The sequence below is a fragment of the Gavialis gangeticus genome, unplaced genomic scaffold (assembly GCF_001723915.1).
Source record: "Gavialis gangeticus isolate Ggan-Ray unplaced genomic scaffold, GavGan_comp1, whole genome shotgun sequence".
In the NCBI taxonomy this organism is placed as follows: domain Eukaryota; kingdom Metazoa; phylum Chordata; order Crocodylia; family Gavialidae; genus Gavialis; species Gavialis gangeticus.
In genome coordinates this window covers 9,744,956-9,763,254 of record NW_017729016.1, presented here as the reverse complement: position 1 = coordinate 9,763,254, position 18,299 = coordinate 9,744,956, and the positions used below count along the sequence as shown (strand labels likewise).

At 43.0% G+C, this 18,299-nt stretch overlaps 1 protein-coding gene across 1 annotated transcript in view; it reads right to left on the bottom strand.

Moving 5' to 3' along the window:
- XYLT1 (xylosyltransferase 1) overlaps positions 1–18,299 on the bottom strand; it is a 320,769-nt gene that overhangs the window by 50,843 nt on the left and 251,627 nt on the right. The window contains exons 7-8 of the mRNA XM_019512599.1: positions 9,127–9,343; positions 5,067–5,243 (exon numbers count right to left, since the gene is read on the bottom strand). Coding sequence (XP_019368144.1) covers positions 5,067–5,243; positions 9,127–9,343 — 394 coding nt within the window. The remainder of the gene's footprint in view (positions 1–5,066; positions 5,244–9,126; positions 9,344–18,299) is intronic.

Sequence of the window (18,299 nt, the reverse complement as noted above, 5' to 3'; positions counted from 1 at the left end):
ATACCCGCCTTCAGGGGCCCCTGTCCCACCCCACATCACTGTCATGGCCCCCTGCCTCACACGCTCACACAGACCCCAAAACACACATCAAAGGAGTTTGTTCCCCCTCCGCCCCCAAACACACACAGAGCTCACATCTGATATCCTGTGAGCCTCACGCACCAGTCCCAGCCCTGAGCTCACCTGCCACCACTGTCCTAGCACCCGAGCCCCCAACATCTGCGTTGATTGGCAGCGTGTGTGGTTGCAGGGTGCACTCAATCTGCCCCAACAGCATGGAAATAAGAGGCTAAAGGGAAGCGCTTGTATGCTCCTGTGCACATTCATGCTGCCTGCAACACTGGGGATGAGGCACTCCAGTGCTCCATGAGGCTTTGTCTGCCAAAGTTCCCAAAAAGTGCCAAGAAAGGTACATAACCCTCAGCTTTATGGCATTTTTGCTCTCTAATGCAAAACTTTAACAGTGACCTTAGGCATTTACATCAAAGGATCAGCTGCAGCTGGACCTGAGTCCTGGTGAGCAAAGGAGCTCTGGTTTTCCATGTTAAACAAACCAAAATCAAATGCCAAAATATATAGGTATTTACAATGTATTTTATTATAATGATTGAGGCACTGATAGACTTCCAAATTGCCTTAAAATTGTAAAAATCTTAATAATACATTGTGTTCAACTGATTCATAGATTCATAGATTGTAAGGCTGGCGAGGACCTCGGAAGATCATTGAGTCCAGCCCCCTGCACCAGGCAGGAAAGATAACTGGGGTCAGGTGAACCCAGCAATGTGACTGTCTAGTACCTCTATATATGGTACCGTTCCAGTTTAATTATGGAAAAATGCAGACTTGGGGGTTTTTAACCAGAGAATTGTGGATTTTTTTAAAATCAGAGAACTTTGGGTTTTTTTAACAGAAAATGAGGATCTCTGGTCATAATTCATACTATTCTATGTCATGCCTCAGTCAATTACATTTTTAAGCAGGTTAGGAATAATATGGCTTATCTTATCAAAAGCTAATTTGGATGAAGGTGAGGTATGAATTTAAAGCTCAGTTACTATTCCTGATTAGCACTAAGGTGATACTTTACACTGGAATAAGGCAGCTTGTGAGTTTAATACTGAATAGCTTTAAGTATGGGCAAACTTAAACTCAGAAAGGAAACGATAGCCAGCAACAGGCAATGTAAGACAGCGTGGCACCATAGTGTAGGTGGAGGCAAATGGTAATTGGTGGTCTGAAGACGAAGCCTGCAGGACAGATGGGTGTGCAGAAGAAAGCCAGGCAAGTGAATGGCAGGTAAAGATTTATTTGCATTCCATTCTTGATAACTTCTTCTGCAAATAGGGCAAGACTTTGGTACTCCACTAATACTGGCCACAGGCAGGGCTGCATTCTGGCCTTCTCCAAAACAAAATAGGTTTTAAATATTCAGCCTTCTAGTCTCTAATCATGACATAAGGGCATGGTGGAAAGTGCCAGGGATGGGAGGGGCAGCAACCAGGGGTCTACATGTCTTATCTGCTGTAAGCTGCACATCATCTTGAGGCAGATGTGGAGAAAACAAAGTGTGTTAGAATAAGGTTTTGGGAGTCACTGAACTCCAGATGTCCTAACAGCCCCAAGGAGGTACATAAATGCCTAAAAGTCTCTTAATTTTCATGTGAAGCACTGTAAAGGATCTAGACCTACAGGTCTACACAAAAAGAGAGAAAAGAGAGATAATATGCACTGGTTTCCTCCAGGGCCAGTTTCAGGCTCATTTATCCGCATTGGTTAAGAGAAGATAAGAACTAGGGACACCTATACAAGGCATGCTACACATTTTGATTTTCACCTTCTTTCTTGAAGTCTGTAGTCTTCTAAATAGGCAAACTGAGGTGTTTCTTCATTATCAGAGTAGGAATACTACCTTGCTGCATTGGACTTAATGGAATGGGATGTGGGAAAGCTCTACGAAAGAGTGACACTGCTCACCAACTAAGGGAGACCTTCCCTACATCTCCTTCCTCTTTCTGCCAGAGAACCCAGTCATCTGAGTACAGCAGGGAGGGAAGGAAAACACTTGGATGCAGGGAACATCAATCTTTTTTGTACACAAATAGCCAGCTGGCAGGGAACAAGGAAAATATTAGGGCAATGAAATCTATCCTTCCCTAAGTGTCACATTCCTGATCCAGCCATAGAGGGATATAGAGGGAAGCTCAGAAGAACACAGAAAAATGAAATCTGGCAAGTCTCTCTTTTGCACTTCTGCATTTCTTTTTTCCTTAAATATGTCTCTCTAATCCTTTTCTTCAGTGAAATCATTCCAATAATAAATTGTTTCAGGGCTTTTACAAACTCATTTTTTCATTGTGTGAAGTATGATATATTATGTATGTGACCTGATTTGATTTTTATGTGTATTTGGTTTGAGATATCTATATCTATATATGCATGCATAAAAATCAAATAGTGTGGAACATGATAGACCTATATAGAGATAAAAGGCTCCTTGCATACACCTGGTCTTACACACATTGTATAATAGATGGTTTAATCCTTTCTATATGGCCATATATACATAAGTATGAGAGAAATGGGATACTTTACCAGCAAAGGTCTGCAAGGATAGATGCAGCTCATACTGGAAAGACCATACATTTGCTGCTATAGCTTATTCCACCTCCTTTTTCCGCAGAAGAGCCAGCATCTATCTACACAGGCCTCTGCTGTGTCAATCAGGGACAATGTCTCTTCACGCCCCTAACAAACTGGCTATGACAGCAAAAGTCTGCAGTGGAGAAAGGACCTCAGTCAAGATTAATTTCATTCAAGTCCTGGGGCTCCCTACATGGAAAGGCAGTGTGGATGAACAGAGAATTTGTGCGGTTACATCTAATTAGGCAAGATTGAGAAGGATGGGCATGGGGTGATTTTGCCACATCTGTTTACCTAGAGAGCAGCTGAGCACGACATTGTGCAGGAAACCTGTGCAAAAGAATTTATAAGGAGCACGGGGGGCAGAGTCCAAAACCTCACTCCCTGAACTGGCTCCTATGCTGAAAGCCAATTTCATCTCTCCTGCCTTCAATGACTGTACATTAGACAAGGAGCATATTTTCAGGATGAGCATGATAAGCATGAGATATGGAGACCTAAAGACACTCAAACAATCTGTAAGAGGTCAAGCAGTGAGAGAAGAGTATGTAGATACAGAAGGCTAGAAGTCCAGACCAAGAGCTAGACAAGAATGTTAAACAGCCTTTGTTAAGTGATACATTTTGCAAGTCTTGGTAGGGCCCAGAGGAGGAGGGGGGATTGTTTCCCAGCTCTTTGATATCCAGTCATTTAGCACTGTACTTTGTATGTATGGATTTGCTGTTATGAAGTGTTAACAGGTTTCTGGGAGAGGTGCCATCTGTGACAAAGCTTTTGAGTTTTGATCAGCCCCTTTTATATTTCCTGCTTTGTACTTTGCAGAATCTTGGATGTATTAGTAGTTCACACACAACTCTCCTTTATTAGCTTTGAAAATTTCTTTATTTTACCATGTTCAGGGTTAAGGTGTTAAAGAGTACAAAGGTGCTACAGATCTTATTAAAAGAAGTGCTTTCAAGCATGTTCAGTTTTTTTGCTTTCAGACTGGTGAGCTCACGTGCCCTCTCTCATACTTTCCTTCTGTGGTCTGTTTTACAGTTTTCTGAGGGCTGGGGGCATCCTTCTGGTGAAACATGTTTAACCTCAGGGGCTTTCTTATCAAGTCCTTGTCAATAGTTGGTGTTACCTCTTATTCCAACTGGTGGTTTCCTTTGGTGCTCAGTTTTCCCAATTATTCTCTAAATGGCATATTTTCCTGGTTTGGACCTATTGCAGTCTCTGTAGATCCTCATTAGTTTATAAAAGCTTTCCATTTATTCTTCGCTGGAGCATTTACCAGGATCAGAGTTGAGACATTTAAGCAGGCTTGCTTAGCTTTTTTTGTGAGTGCATGTCACTGACTTCAGTGATGCTTGGTGTAGAGCGTATCATAACAGTAAAAAGGTCTCTGGTTTGGAGTGGTTGTCATTTCTGCAAAACAGGCTTTGTGCAGGGAACCCCACAGAGCTTGGGGAAAGGAACTGTAGACTTAGTGACCTTGAAACAAGCTGCTATTTAGTCTTAGTAAAAGGTACTTTGCCCGACCATACCCTGGAGATCAACCACGCCCAGAACACATCCAGCAGTGCCCTCTTACATTTCCCTCAAGGAAACCATACCCCAAGGAAAACAATCAAAGTCCTTGAGGTTGTGTTTTCATGCCCTAGTGTCCAAAATTCATGAGATATGACTAAAAATCCTGAGGTTTAAAGGACAATAATAACAATTTTGAAGCTTGTTAATTTGCCTTTTGGTTCTTTATATTTTAAGGTGCAGTTTGAAAACACAATGAAGCTCCTCCTGATAAGGACTTGTAACTTCCCTTTTAAATAAAGAAGACCTGAAATTCTCATAATCCACAAGTGTCCGGACTCCAGTGGGGGGTGGGGGAAGGTTGGAGGGATAAAAAAGAAATGCTGTGAATTTTGCAATAAAATTGCAAGACTTGGCTACACCAATACTGTTAGTGTGAAGTGGAGCAGGTTTCCTCACTTTCTGGCATAGCGGATATACAGATCTGAAGTGGTGCAGCATCTCGTGAGAGTCCATGCAACTGCTCTCTCCTGGGCCTACCCTGAACATAGTTTTCTCACTTCCCCTCTCCTCTCTGGCTGCTGTGGCAGGAGCCACTGATTCTGCTTCAATCAATTTGAAACAAAAGCCCCTGTGTATTTCACATTGGAAAGTTGAGTCATTTGCGCATCTTCTGGATATTACTGCTGATTCTTCACTATGGACCTAATTTAAATCCCAAGTCAATACGGAGAACTTCCATTAACTTCACTGGGCTTTAGATCATGCCCAAGATGTCCTATTATTTTCAAAAGTAGGTCTTTCATCTCTTCAACAGCACAGCCTCAAAATTAAATTGCTTCCCTACATCAGAGAGATGAGGGGTGGAAAACCAGGCCCACTGACAATTACAGAACAGTTTGCAAACTTACCTGGAATCTGTGGAAGTCTGCAGGTTTGAAATCATTAGGTGAACAGCCACACCAGTCCACAATGTGCTTGTACTGACATTTGCAGCCCAGTTTACGGTTCCAGTTAGTGATCCGCAAGTTGTTGTCCACCATGGAATCACAGTAAGGGCTATTTTCCAGGACAGTATGAAAGAAAGACTGCAAAACAGGTAACAAAGTTTGATAACTTTTAGCTCCTCAGACTTGCATTCTCATCATCTTAGCTCAAAAAACCAGCCCACTAGCCTGAACTTTAACCCACATTTGGCTCAGCTTCTTTACATGAAGGAGGTAATTTCTCCTGTAGCTTTGTCACGATTCCTTCCGTACAGCATGAACAGGATAGCACTGCATACCTGCTGCCAAACAGTAACAGAGTATGGGGAGAAGCAGGGTACAAAAGACTTATTGGGCACCAGAATGATTGTAATTAAGATTTCTGGGACAACTAGCTTCGTGATCCTGAAGCTGAAAGGCACCGTCATTACTATGCTGCATTTATTTCAGCTGTATGAGCCATCCCAGTGCAAAAAAGCAAAACATTTTGTCTTCTGTAAGTTACTCTCTGGTTTACTACGCTCAAGACAGTTAACTTTAGAGACATGGTGATGGTAAATTTTAATGAATTTTCTAGGATGATTTTCAAACCGCCTCTCTCACAATGGTTATTGATGAAAAAATAAACAGGCTCATAGACAATTCTTCTGTTAGTCTGCCTACCCTGAGTACCAAAGATTACTTGTAATGAGCTGCTAGTTGAATGACCTCACACTGAAATATACAATTCACCCCAGGCACCAGGAAGACATTATGTCTCCTGCAATTATGTCTGAAATCAGAAGTCTTTATTTGCTGACTCAAGGCAGCAAGGAATTCCTATTGGGCCACCCCGATTATATCACCATAATTTCAGCTATTACATTAATCATGTGTAATGGGGACAAATGTAGCAGGTTACCAGGTCAGCCAAGGCAGAATGATTTTAGAAGCTTAGACCTGTACCCAGCAGAGAAAACCTCATGGAGGGAAGCAGCAGAACAGGATCAAATTTAGCTCTGCGAAAGATGATTTCAGGAGCAGTGACTTCTGTTTAAAACCAACTATAGAATGGTCTATAAATAAATGGCATAGCATTAACATGGCTGGCCCCCAAATAATCCCCCTACCCTTTTTTAATGTTAAATGACAGCTCAGTGAATATGGATTTTATGCTTGAATTGTCTGGTTAAACCCATAAAGGCATACATTTTCATTCAAGCGAGAATAAAAAAGCTACCCAATTACCCATTGCCCTGTGTCCTTTCATAATGATACAGAAATTCTCTGCAAGATAATGGATGAAAAGGTTATCAGAGTGGAGCGGAAGGGTGATTTTTAGTAGGAATAGGATTAAAGAGATCTTATTTAACATGTGTGTAGAATAAGAAACCCTATCAAACTATGGCAATCGCTGTGCTCCACTGAATGATTATTATCCTAAATTTTAAAGACTGGTCAGTCCATCCATCAAACACGCAGAGACTGCCACTGAAGAGGGAGGTATCATTAGAAGACAGTCATCAGGTCAATATTCCTCATACAATGTTCATACTTCGGGAAAAGGGCCCGACACCCAGGGTAACAATACACCTGCCAGCACAGGTGTAGAACAGTCAGTGAACATGTCAGACTGTAGCAAAACCCCCAGTTTTTCTTTTTTTTTTCCTTTTAAAATGAATTCCCTCCCCTTCCCCAACCATTTCTGACTTTTTCTTTCTCTCTCTATTCCCTATAGATAAGTATAAGTGAGCTAAGACATAGGATAACCTTCAGCATTTTATTTTGGTAGCTAGTTGTATTTGTTTTGGTTTTTTCTCCCTTTTTATATTGTATAATTATTATGTTTATATTGATTTTTACTGTTCTATATTACTGTTTTACTGGTACTATATGATTTAGGCCTACATATGTAAACTAACGTAAGTCATGTCAAGTTTCCATTTTGTTTGTCAAGTCTCTATCCTGTCCCCAGGCCCGGTTGTGCAACCCATGACTCGCACCTACCCCACCTATGTAACTTGGCTCCTGAATGAATGGGGATGAATGAGGGTGCTTGAGAGACAGTGGCAGTAGGTCTAAAAATAGCTCCTTCTGAATGACCGAACCATCAATACCACTACCTGGACTAACGACCCAGCCCTTCGAACTACCCTCAGCATTCCAGAAACAAAAGATGAGACAACCCACTATTGTGCCAAGGCTGCACATGCTCAGTAAGAATACCTGGAGCTCTCTGGAACAGGACTGACATTGTCTGGACAGGCCCTCCCCACTGGAGATTAGAGGTAGTCTGCCCCATAAAAGGGGTAGTGAAGACTGACTCCTTGGGATGCCCTCTCCATCTGGACTAGCACCATGCCACACCACCTATCCACCCAGAGGCCCTGCCAGCGACCCCCCTCTGGACAACACCTACTGGACAAAGACCCCTTTCCAGCCTGGATAGGTAACTATCTTCCTCACCCCCTCTTCAACCAAGGACTTGGACTCTGCTTCTCTTCCCTATCTGGACTCCAACCTTTCCACTGAGTCTCTTTCTGCTGCTGCAATTGTGAGTGCATGTGTGTGTGTGTGAACCAATAACTTCATAGGGCTGTGTAGTATGTTGTCTGTTTAATAAAACTGTTATCTGGACCCCTAAGTTGGGTTTTACTTTACTATGGTTTGGCCCTGCGCCAATCTCTGCTCCTTGCCCCTCTAACTTCTGTCTCATTTCTCCCTCTCCTGCTTCTGGCTCACTGCCACCTCCAACACCTGTCCTGAGCTCCTCTCTGCCTCCAAACCCCCTGTTTCTTTGCCACTGTCTTATGCCCACTGCCTTTTCCTTTTTCCCTGAGCAACCAGGTTTCTGCCTCAGTTTCTTTCCTGGCTGTCTCCTTCTTTCCACCACTTATCTGCTCCCCCACCCCAATATTTTAGCTGTTTGCCTCAGTTTCCAGCCCCAGTCTACCTTAAGTAAACCCAAGCCTCAGTTCCTCAGCCAGCTTCTTTGTAGTCCACCGTTTCTAATCCAGGTTCTGGCAACTTTCACTCCCTACACCTTAACTCTGTCTCACCTGAACCTTCTCCCAGGTATCTGAGGTACCCCATGCACACACATACACGCTGTACCATCAAAGATAGGAACTTACCTGTGTGTATGTGTAGGTGGGTTGTATGTGTGTGTGTGTGTGTGTGTGTGTATGTGTATATATATATATATATGTAATTGTGTGCATGATATACAAATTAGTGATTTGTGTCTAACTTTTGGGGTGTATAGTATATGTGCTTGAATTAGTGATAGGTATGCATGTGGCTAGGCTGGCTTGGATGTGTATGTGCCTGAGCTGGTAGTGTGTGTATACACCTAATTGATCTGTGTGTTTGTATATGTGCAATTGTGTCACACCCTCCTGTCTAACAGTGCAATATTGAGATCCTGAGAGTTGGCCTGATCCCACAGGGCTCCAAGACTATGGCTCTACTTGAAGATAATGTACCTTCTCCTGACAAAATGCTGTACATTAGACTTAAACAAATTCTAGTCTCCACTCCATTCTTGCATCAGTTAAAGCTGGAATGATTTCTGAATGATCTAAATTATTTGAGACTGTGCCTTCCAGCTCAGTTTTGAATAGAACAATAAACCTTTTTTGGCCGATTTATATATTTTGTTTTAGTAAAAAGTGTTGGATGATGTGAGGAAAGCTCCTTAGGAAAACAAGTCTCTGTCCCTAATAATTTTGGAAAATAGAAAAACATGTAAAAACACTTGAAATCTTGAAATTTGATTAATCTGTAATAATCTTTAAGTGGCTTAAACCCTTAAAAAATAAAACAAAGAGTTAGAACATAAAAAACCTTAATTAGAATCACAATAAAATTACTTTCTCCTGTGCATACTGGGCCTGGTATAACGTTCACTGGTGTCAATGCAAAGACTTGATGACTTCAGTGATCTTTGGGTGGGGCCTACAAGCAACAACTTTTGAAGACAGGGACTTCTTGTGGACTGACGCACCTCAGCAGGAAGCAATGTGTAAGAGTAAAACCTCTTCATCTTCGTCACCAGATCATCATCGGAGAAAATGACATACTCTACAAACTTCCTGTTCAGTAGGAACCAGTCTGATCCTCCATCTACAGTGATTCCTTCTGGGATTTTCCGGTCTCCAAGGCGCCACATGTGAGTATCACATTCCAGGAAAAGCCTATCCAGACCCTGTTTTCTAATAAACCTAGGGAGAAGAAAGGGGAGCATTAAAAGTTAATTGATGCTGCTGTCTTATTACTAGCCCTAAAAATAAAGAAGATCATTTTACCAGCATATAGGGAAAAGGTCAGTATTCAAACTAACTTTCCATTTATAAATAGTATATAAAGAGTTAGTAAATAACTAATAGCTATTTAAATAAACAATGAATCAATTATATATAGCTATAGATTGCAAATGTCAATATATAGCTTACAAACAGCTGGAACACATCCTGACAGTGTCCTTATAAGCATCTGAAGCATGAGTTACTCATTTATAAAACATGCTCACAGTGTTCACTAATCCCTTGTAAACTCCTTATGAAGTGTTTAATATAAAGTGGAACTAAATACAAAAAAACTAAGTTCTGATTTTAAAATTTAACTGATATCCACTGTAGATCTTTGAAAGCAATCAAACACTTTAAAAAACAACCTTTTGAGACTATCAAAATAATCATTTTCCTACTGAAGAATGATTTTTTATCAGGCGCATGCAATTATAAAAAAGAAAAGTAGTATTTAATAGCTCTTTGTTACAGCTTGAGTATAATCCGTTCCATTTTCAAGTCTAGAGTGCAAAATACCACATGTGTTCTTTTCTTTGTTTGTTGCTGAATCATAGATAATGAAAGCAACGGTAGAACTGAAATGTTATGGAAACTGATTATTAGAGACCAACGCAACAAGAAAAATAGACTTGGAAAAATCAATCTACATTTGAAAACAGGGTGGATTGGATGCCCACAGGTGCCCACAGGGACTGCCTGATGTAGGTTTCTATTTGTCTTCCCATTTTCAGAATTGCTTCCCAGAAAGTGATAGATACTATCTAGAAAGTGAAGCATGAGAAACATGAATTAGCAGATGCAGTAATGTAGTTTCAGAAGGAGCACTGCCATTGTTACTGAAAGGCAGATCGCTATTTTCAGTATTTTGGATTGCCTGCCTACTTTCATGAGTAGCAAATGCGAGTCATCTGGGTCATCTATACTAACTACTATAAGGTACGAGGCTGAGGCCATCAAGACCACTAGGTTAAAGTACAGCAAGCTGCCTGAGTTGTGCTTCAAGTAGCAATTAAAAAAAAAAAGAACCTTTACTGCTGGATGACTTCTAGGGCTGTGCGAAACTTTGGTTCCCAATTCGATTTGACCCGATTCAGTGGCCAAATCCCCAAAATGGAACCGAATTAAAGGACCCTTTAATCTCTCTGAATTGAGTTGGAACCCTCCGAATTGATTTGGAAAGATTCAGCAATTCGGACATAGAGACAGCTTTAAATGTTTTTTCTACATACCTCAAGGTACCAGGTAGTTCGTGAATGCTGCAATGCCGGGGTGCATGGATTGTCCCACAGAAGTGCCAGAGACTCCCCCGTGTGCTCAGCAGCAGACCTGGAAGTGGACCAGAAGTTCACTTCCAGGTCCACCAGAGACCATGCTGGGCCCTCCTCCCCGTGCCCCCTCGGCTCAGCAACTGGTGCCTCCTGGGTCTGGGGGGGCACCCGGGGTCCCCCCACAGCTGACTGCCAAAACTGGGGGGCACAGGAGGGCCCAGCATGCTCCCCAGGGGACCCGGAAGTGGACCAGAAGTACTTCCAGGCCACTTCTCAGTTCTCCACAGAGCATGTGCCCCCCCTCCGTGGGATGCTCCATCTGCCCCAGCATCGCAGCGTTCACAAGCCATACCTGGTACCTTGAGGTATGTAGAAAAAACATTTAAAGCTGTGTCTGTGTCCAAATTGCTAATTCTCCAAATTAGTATCAAATCTTCAGATTCGGATTTGGCTGAATCGAATCAAGGAGAGTGATACGAATCAACTAATCGAATCACTGTCCCTGATTTGGGCCAAATCCAAATTGAATAAGGCCCAGTTTGCACACTCCTAAAGACTTCCTACAAAAGGAAACATTAAATATACTGCACTTGCAACACCTTTCAAAAAAAGAGAGCGTTGGTTAAACAGAGAGACAGATAAAATATGACGCTGGCTTTGTCTTAAAAAATTAGCCGAGTGGTGCCAGTCCCCACTATAATATTGGTAATTCAACTCAACATGTTTGGAATGTCTTTTCAAGAAATGCAAGTGGGGTTGGATCAGGGTTGTAGTGAGGATCACAACCAGACCTATGTGAGGTAAGGCTGTACCATTACACTGGTATTTTTATAAACATTTTTTCTCCTGATTTTTTTCCTATAGGAAATAAAGGCTAGGAACAGATGTTCCATTTGTCCCTGGACAAGTTGCATGTCTATCCTGGAACAGAAATATCCTAGGATTGGTATATACAGACATCGCCTTTCTAATCACAGTTTAGTGAGCAGATGAATGCAGGCCCACTTTTCTTCCATTGATTCATTTATGCAGCCCCAGGATAAACATTCAGATGCACGTTGTGCTGTCCCAGGATAAATTGTTAGTACTTCTTATCCTGAAAACCTTTTTAGGGTTTATTCTAGGGCTATGGATATGACATCTGAATTACTACACTTTGTCTTGGGATAAAATGGTTTATCCTTCAAAAAATGCAGTATTTCTTTATGCCAAAGAGAACCTTTTTGCATTGTTTCTCTCACACATACATATTATGAAGGAAACCAACACAAAAATATAAACCAAAACATTATGAACCACCAAACCTTCTGGAAAACTTGATATTTTACCAGTTAACAGGCTAACTCCTTGTTTAGCAGCATTCCCTTTCCTAGTCCAAACACCATAAAGAACATTTTAATGAAGCAACAAACAGAATTATGAAATGCAGCCTAAAATTTTCAAAAGCATTAAAATGGAATTGGGGATCAAGTCTCATTGACATTCAAACCCAATGTGTACATTTTTGGACCCAATATTAAAAGGGAAAAGAAAACTTTGCCCACTCTAAATAATGCTGAGGAAAATTTGCAGAGAAGGGTTGGAATTTTTCTTTCCATGAAGAAGTTTCTAATTTCATGTTCCATTATGAAGTATAATGGAAAAGTCTTGCAATTTTAATGCAGTGCTCTGGAATGTAATCTCCAAATGCAATATTTATGTAGTTATCTACAAATCAAATATTAATGTGCTTTAAAATTTTGTCACTTATTTACTTCTTTCAGAAATAATAAACTGGAAGTACTCATTTAATTATTTTAGGGAAAGAGTGGGATATCACTGAACAGGCTTAATAGGGATTTACAGTCTTGCTCCATGAAACTGTTTTTCTCAACTGCTATCTGTATTAGATTACTGACCTTTGTCATCTTATTATTAAAAAAAAGATGCTTGACTGTAAGAAAAAAACTACCCCAAAACCCTCTAAATACAAAACAAACAATCCCCTAGAAAGCAAAAAATTAAAGCAGTGTCTCCAAATCCAAGACACTTGCAAGCTCTAAAATTAAACACACTATCTTCTTTGTAAGGGGCCAAAGCGATCTAAATGATCATCTAGGGCACTAGTTTTAATTTTTTCATTTCCAGACCCCTAAAACATTTTGAATGGAGCTGTGGACCCCTTTGAATTGTAAGTGTGAGTAGTCATATACTTTTAATTGATGATAGTCATCTTTCACATACTTCGTAGACATAGTTTGTGGACCCCCCGGGGTCCACACACCACAGGTTAAAAACCACCGTTCTTGGCTGTTCCACTATCATGTAAAGCTTGCCCTGACAGATTCATTGCCAGAATGTCCTAGGGAATTGAGCCTTACAGTTTTGTTTATAATACAAGTGTTTTCCCAATTAGTCAACAGTTTTCTTTTATGCATGTGTAATATTGTGATAATTTGAGTTAATGGCCAGAACAAGGGAAGTCTCAGCACATGCAGAGTAATGGAAAGACATAATTTGCTCTACAGAGCATAAGGTATGTTCACAGTAAACCCCAAATCCAAAATGTTCAGATAAGATTATTACAAGAAAACTCATTCCCTATTCTATTAGGGGAATCACTGGCAATAGGATAATTGTTTTGCTAACTAGTGTTTGTTTAAACCTTTCCAGAAATATGATGTCAGTTCCAAAAGTGCACTGGCTGCTTTATTAATCCAAAAAGGAATAAAATATTTTTCAGCAGGCTTGTTGCCTGTTTGGTTGATATAAATTTGGGCTCTACCTCTTTACTTAATGTCTGTTGCATCTATATAGAACAATCTATTTATCAGCTTCAAGGGCAAATTTTACTGCAGTTTACCTGTACTGCAGTTAAGGTCACCACCTCTAATTGGGTGGGACAGTCCCAGGGTGGGAACATCAAGTCCTAGTCCTGGGCTGCCTGCCTCCAGGACAGCATTTATCCAAAATCTGCAATATTGCGCAGGGATCTGGGTTTCCCCTTGCAGGCCCACAGCATTGCAAACTACAAGGGCCTGCTTGGGGCTGTCAGGAGCAGGATGAAGGGTGTGCCATGTGCATGTGCACATGCACACCTGGACACATGCATGTGGCTGGGAATACAGCCAAGCAATGTGGACAGCAGCTCCCTGCAGGTAAGTTAAGGGGGTGGGGGGGAGATTGAGGGCCCCATGCTGGTGGTGGTGCATGCCAAGGTGGTGCATGGGGCCTGGGACAAGAAGTGTGAAACAGCCGCAAGCAGCTCATGGGGGCAGGGAGAGGGGAGGGCATCTCCCCTCCGCTGCATGTACTCTGGGGGGGGGCATGTGCACCCCAGATTTGTGGACATGATGGGGGAGGATGCAGGCTGCTGGCTGTGGGCTTGGGGCTCTCCATCCTGCTGCCCTCCTCCTGGAAGCCCTAAGATGACCATGCGGGGTGGCAGAAGTATAGAGTTGTGCCCCTTGCTGCTACCAGGTGGGCAGGGGGCATGGAGCTGGTGCGGGGTTCCCAGGGGAAAGGCAGCAAGTCAGGGAGCCCTGAGCCTACAGTGGGCAGCCTGCATCTATCCCTGCTCCACTTGGCTTTGTTGCGGCTGTGCTGCCAGTGGGGAGGGGAGGGGTGTGCAAAAGAAGCGAATATGTGTCCAATCTTTCCGATCTGAAAAGGTGGTCACCCTAACTGCACTAAATTTACAGACTGCACTACATTTAAAGCTTGCCATAGTGGCCTTACTTACTTGGGGTTGTTGAAGGGCCAGCTCTGTACAGGGAGAATATCAGTGGCCCAATATGTCTGTAAATGCTCTGGGATCTGTTGGGTCCTAGAAGGCACAGTATGTTCCAGAAGTCCTGGAAGTAAATGCTACCTTTTTAGATGGTGCAGTGCACACTGTTGATAAGTTGAGGCAGCAGAGCTGGCTGGGGCACAGAGCATGGGACTATATATGCATAAGAAAGAGGTGGATCATGGCTTTGTCTTTTTCTGGTCCTTTGCTGGGGAAGACTAGTGTCACTGACAGCTCTAGGCAGGAGCAGTGTTGGTCTCCGGGGAGCACTCGGGGCCATGCATTTGCTTGAATAGTGTGTGTGATGGTGTGTGGGATGGGGAAGTCACCACTCTGGACTAAATGGTACTCTTTTGAAATACTATAATGTACTAAGCACATGCTAGCTCCAGAATATGGGCAGTTAATACAAAGGTAATGGCAACTTCTCCCATTCCTTTGCCTCTCCTGGAGTTTTACACAATCTAGAGAACAATTCCCAGATTGAAGGTGAAAAATTGGTTTAGCCACAAGACTTCTCTAGTTTTAGCCAAAGCAGACAGCTTCAGTTGCTCTGCAGTAGGCCTGTGCGAGTAGGCAGCTATTTGATCTGGCTTCAGATCTGGCTGCTTTGGATGCCAGTGATTCGATCTGGAGCTCCGGACCGGGTTTACGCCTTGATTCGGCCAAAGCAGCTCCAAAGCTTCGGAGCCACCTCAGAGATCTGGCCATAGGGTATAATAGGGAAATCAATGAAATATCTGTAACTTTGTTGTTGTTTTTTTTTGTCTCATTTGTATGAAACTTGTGGGGTGGTAGCCTCTTCTGAGAGCATGAAGCCTATCAAGTTTCAAGAAGATTGATGCAGGGGTTTGGGGGGAACTGTACCTTAAATTCTTGAAAGCAAAAATCATGTCATGTGTACGTGTTAAGCCACAGTGGGGTGAAAACTGCAGGGGTAGTAGCCCGTGGTGAGGCCACAAAGTCTGCCAAGTTTCAAGATGATAGGTGTAGGGGTTTGAGAGGAACTGCATCTCAAGCTGCTGACAGGCAAAACTCGTGACATAGATGACCCAATGGGTGCTAAGGTGCAGTGGGATGAAAACTGCAGGGGTAGTGGCCCCTGCTGAGGCCACAAAGCCTGCCAAGTTTCAAGGGGATAAGTGCAGGGGTTTGGGGGAAACTGCACCTCAAGCTGCGGACAACCAAAACTCATGACATGGGTGACTGTGTGTGTTAAGGCACAGCAGGGTTAAAGCTGCAGGGATGGTAGCCCCTGCTGCGGCCACAAGCCTGTCAGCAGCTTGAGGTGCAGTTCCCCCCAAACCCCTACACCTATCTTCTTGAAATTTGGTAGGCTTTGTGGCCTCACCAGGGGCTACTACCCCTGCAGGTTTCACCCCCCTGTGGTGTAACACATACACGTGACATGAATCTTGCTTTCAAGAATTTGGGGTGCAGTTCCTCCTGAACCCCTGCACCGATCATCTTGAAACTTGGCAAGCTCTCAGCAGTGGCTACCACCCCTGCATGTTTTATCCAAATCAGGCAAAAAAAACCCAGTTATAGATATTTCATTGATTCCCCATTATACCCTATGGCCAGATCTCTGAAGTGTCTCCGAACTGCTTCAGAAAGCCTAACGAAGCCAGTGCTTCAATCCAGACATGCTGCTTTGGATGCTGAAGCATCGGAAGCTTCTCTGGATCTGAAGCACAGTCTGAAGCCTCACACAGCCCTACTCTCCAGCATATTGAACATGAATGCTCAGACACCTATGACTGCAGCAATCCAGACTCCAGATATTCACAAACAGACGTGCCATGGCACTGATGCACTTATCAGATAACATAACATGCCATTTTCTTCAAGAGTGTGTGTATCCTGAGTGTGGCAGTATAATGTGGTCTAAAAGTTAAAAAGTGATGGAAATGAAGATGCTCAGCATTCAGGGAAGTTAGTGTGGCAGGGTATAGAGCAGGGGTGGGCAAAATGCGGCCTGCCAGGCCATTCTATTTGGCTCATGGGGCCCCTAAAAAATTAAGAAAATTAATATTGATCTGCCCTGGGCTGCCTGTCATGCGGCCCTTGATGGCTTGCTAAAACTCAGTAAGCGTCCCTCCACCCAAAATAAACACCCACCCCTGGTATAGAGTCAGACAGGAGAAAGTACAGGTGAAAATAAGATTTGAGAAATAAAATGGGGTTTTACCTTATAGTACATATTTTTCCACCTAGGATGATTGGTCTCAGTTCATCATTAATTTTAACTCCCTATAAATTAACAAACGAGCTTCTGTTTTCCCTAAAAATGCATGGATTTGCATTTTAAAAATCTGATGCAATTAAAGATATGTTGAGCCTTAATTTCACAAGTCTCCAATTCTGTGGTGTAACTTTTTGGTGTGGGCACACATGGGCATCTGCATATCCAATGGATTGCACCTACAAGTCAAGCAGGTGGATGTGTAAATGCTGCCATTTACACCCACAATTAACTGCAGCTGCAACCTCAGAATCTGTCAAACTGAAGGCTGGATTGAGATTTTCATAAACTTGACCTACTACATTTATACTTTGTTAAAATATCCCAAATCCCAACTCTTATTACATCCATAGCTTCTGTTTTGGGAGACTGACTACATGTTATTTGTGCTCAGATCTAGAGAAATCAAGATTACAGTGTGTTTTGGAGACCCTGCTCTCACTTTGCCGCATTTGTAGATATTAACAAATACATTTCAGATGGGTTTACTGCATTACAAAGCAAACCTTTAAGGTCATTGTAAATCCTTTACCCCATTATTACTTTTGGATGATTCATCCCAAACTACTAAGTCTGAGTTGCTCTCCTGACCTCAACAGTTTAATATAGCACTTGACCATCAAGAGACAAAAAACCCCCATATGGTCAATCACTAAGAGATGCAAAGCCACTTAAACCACCATACCGCAACTTGAAACCTCATTAGTAGATTGATGGGTTTGTAGCGCAGATCCTAACTCATTCCCAAATGCTAATGGCACAGAACAATCATTACTGAGCCAAATGACACACTAATGTCAGAAAGCACTAAAAACTAGGTGTGCACAGATAAAGATTTTCTTGGACAATACCAATAGCTGATTATGAACCAGCTGTATCTGCTGATACCAATCTGATAGCTGATTTACAGGAATGCAGTCTGGCAATTTAGAAAGCAGTGTCTTGCTGGTAAGGCTGTCAGGGGGGCAGGGGCACAAAGAGGGAAGGAGCATGGGCGGCAGTTCAAGACCCCCAAGGGGAGGGAGTGGGGCACAGGCACAAGTTGGCCATTTTTAGACCCCAATCTGTCTTGAGCTTCTGTACAGTTCAGTACAGTGCAGCCACTGGCCCCAGCACCGGGGCTGTGCTTTTCCCACCTGCCCCCCTGGTGCAAGGTTATTTTTAGCCTCTCAGCCCCTTGTTTCACCCCCAGATGAACAATCCCCCTTTCCCCCACCCCACCAACAAAAACTGTGCTAGTTTTATAAGCATTTGCCAATTCTAGGAGCTGAGGAAGTAAGTCCCAGTGGGGAAGGGGCAGCAGGGATGGGGGGTAGGTTAGCTGGCAGTGGGGAGTGGGGGGAGGGCTAAAAATAGCTCCTGCTCCTGGGAGAGAGCTCCCCATTCCTCAAAGGCCCCCTGCAGACCTTGAGAGCCCCCCCCATCCCACCACCCTCCCTCACACCTACAACCTGCCCACCCAAGCTCTGTCCTCCCATCGCCCCTCTGGGCACAGGCTCCATGCTACTGCCAGCCCCAGCTCCTGCTCAGCTGCAACTCTCCCCCCCACTCCCCCCCCAGCTGCTTCCCTACCTGGTGACTGTGGCC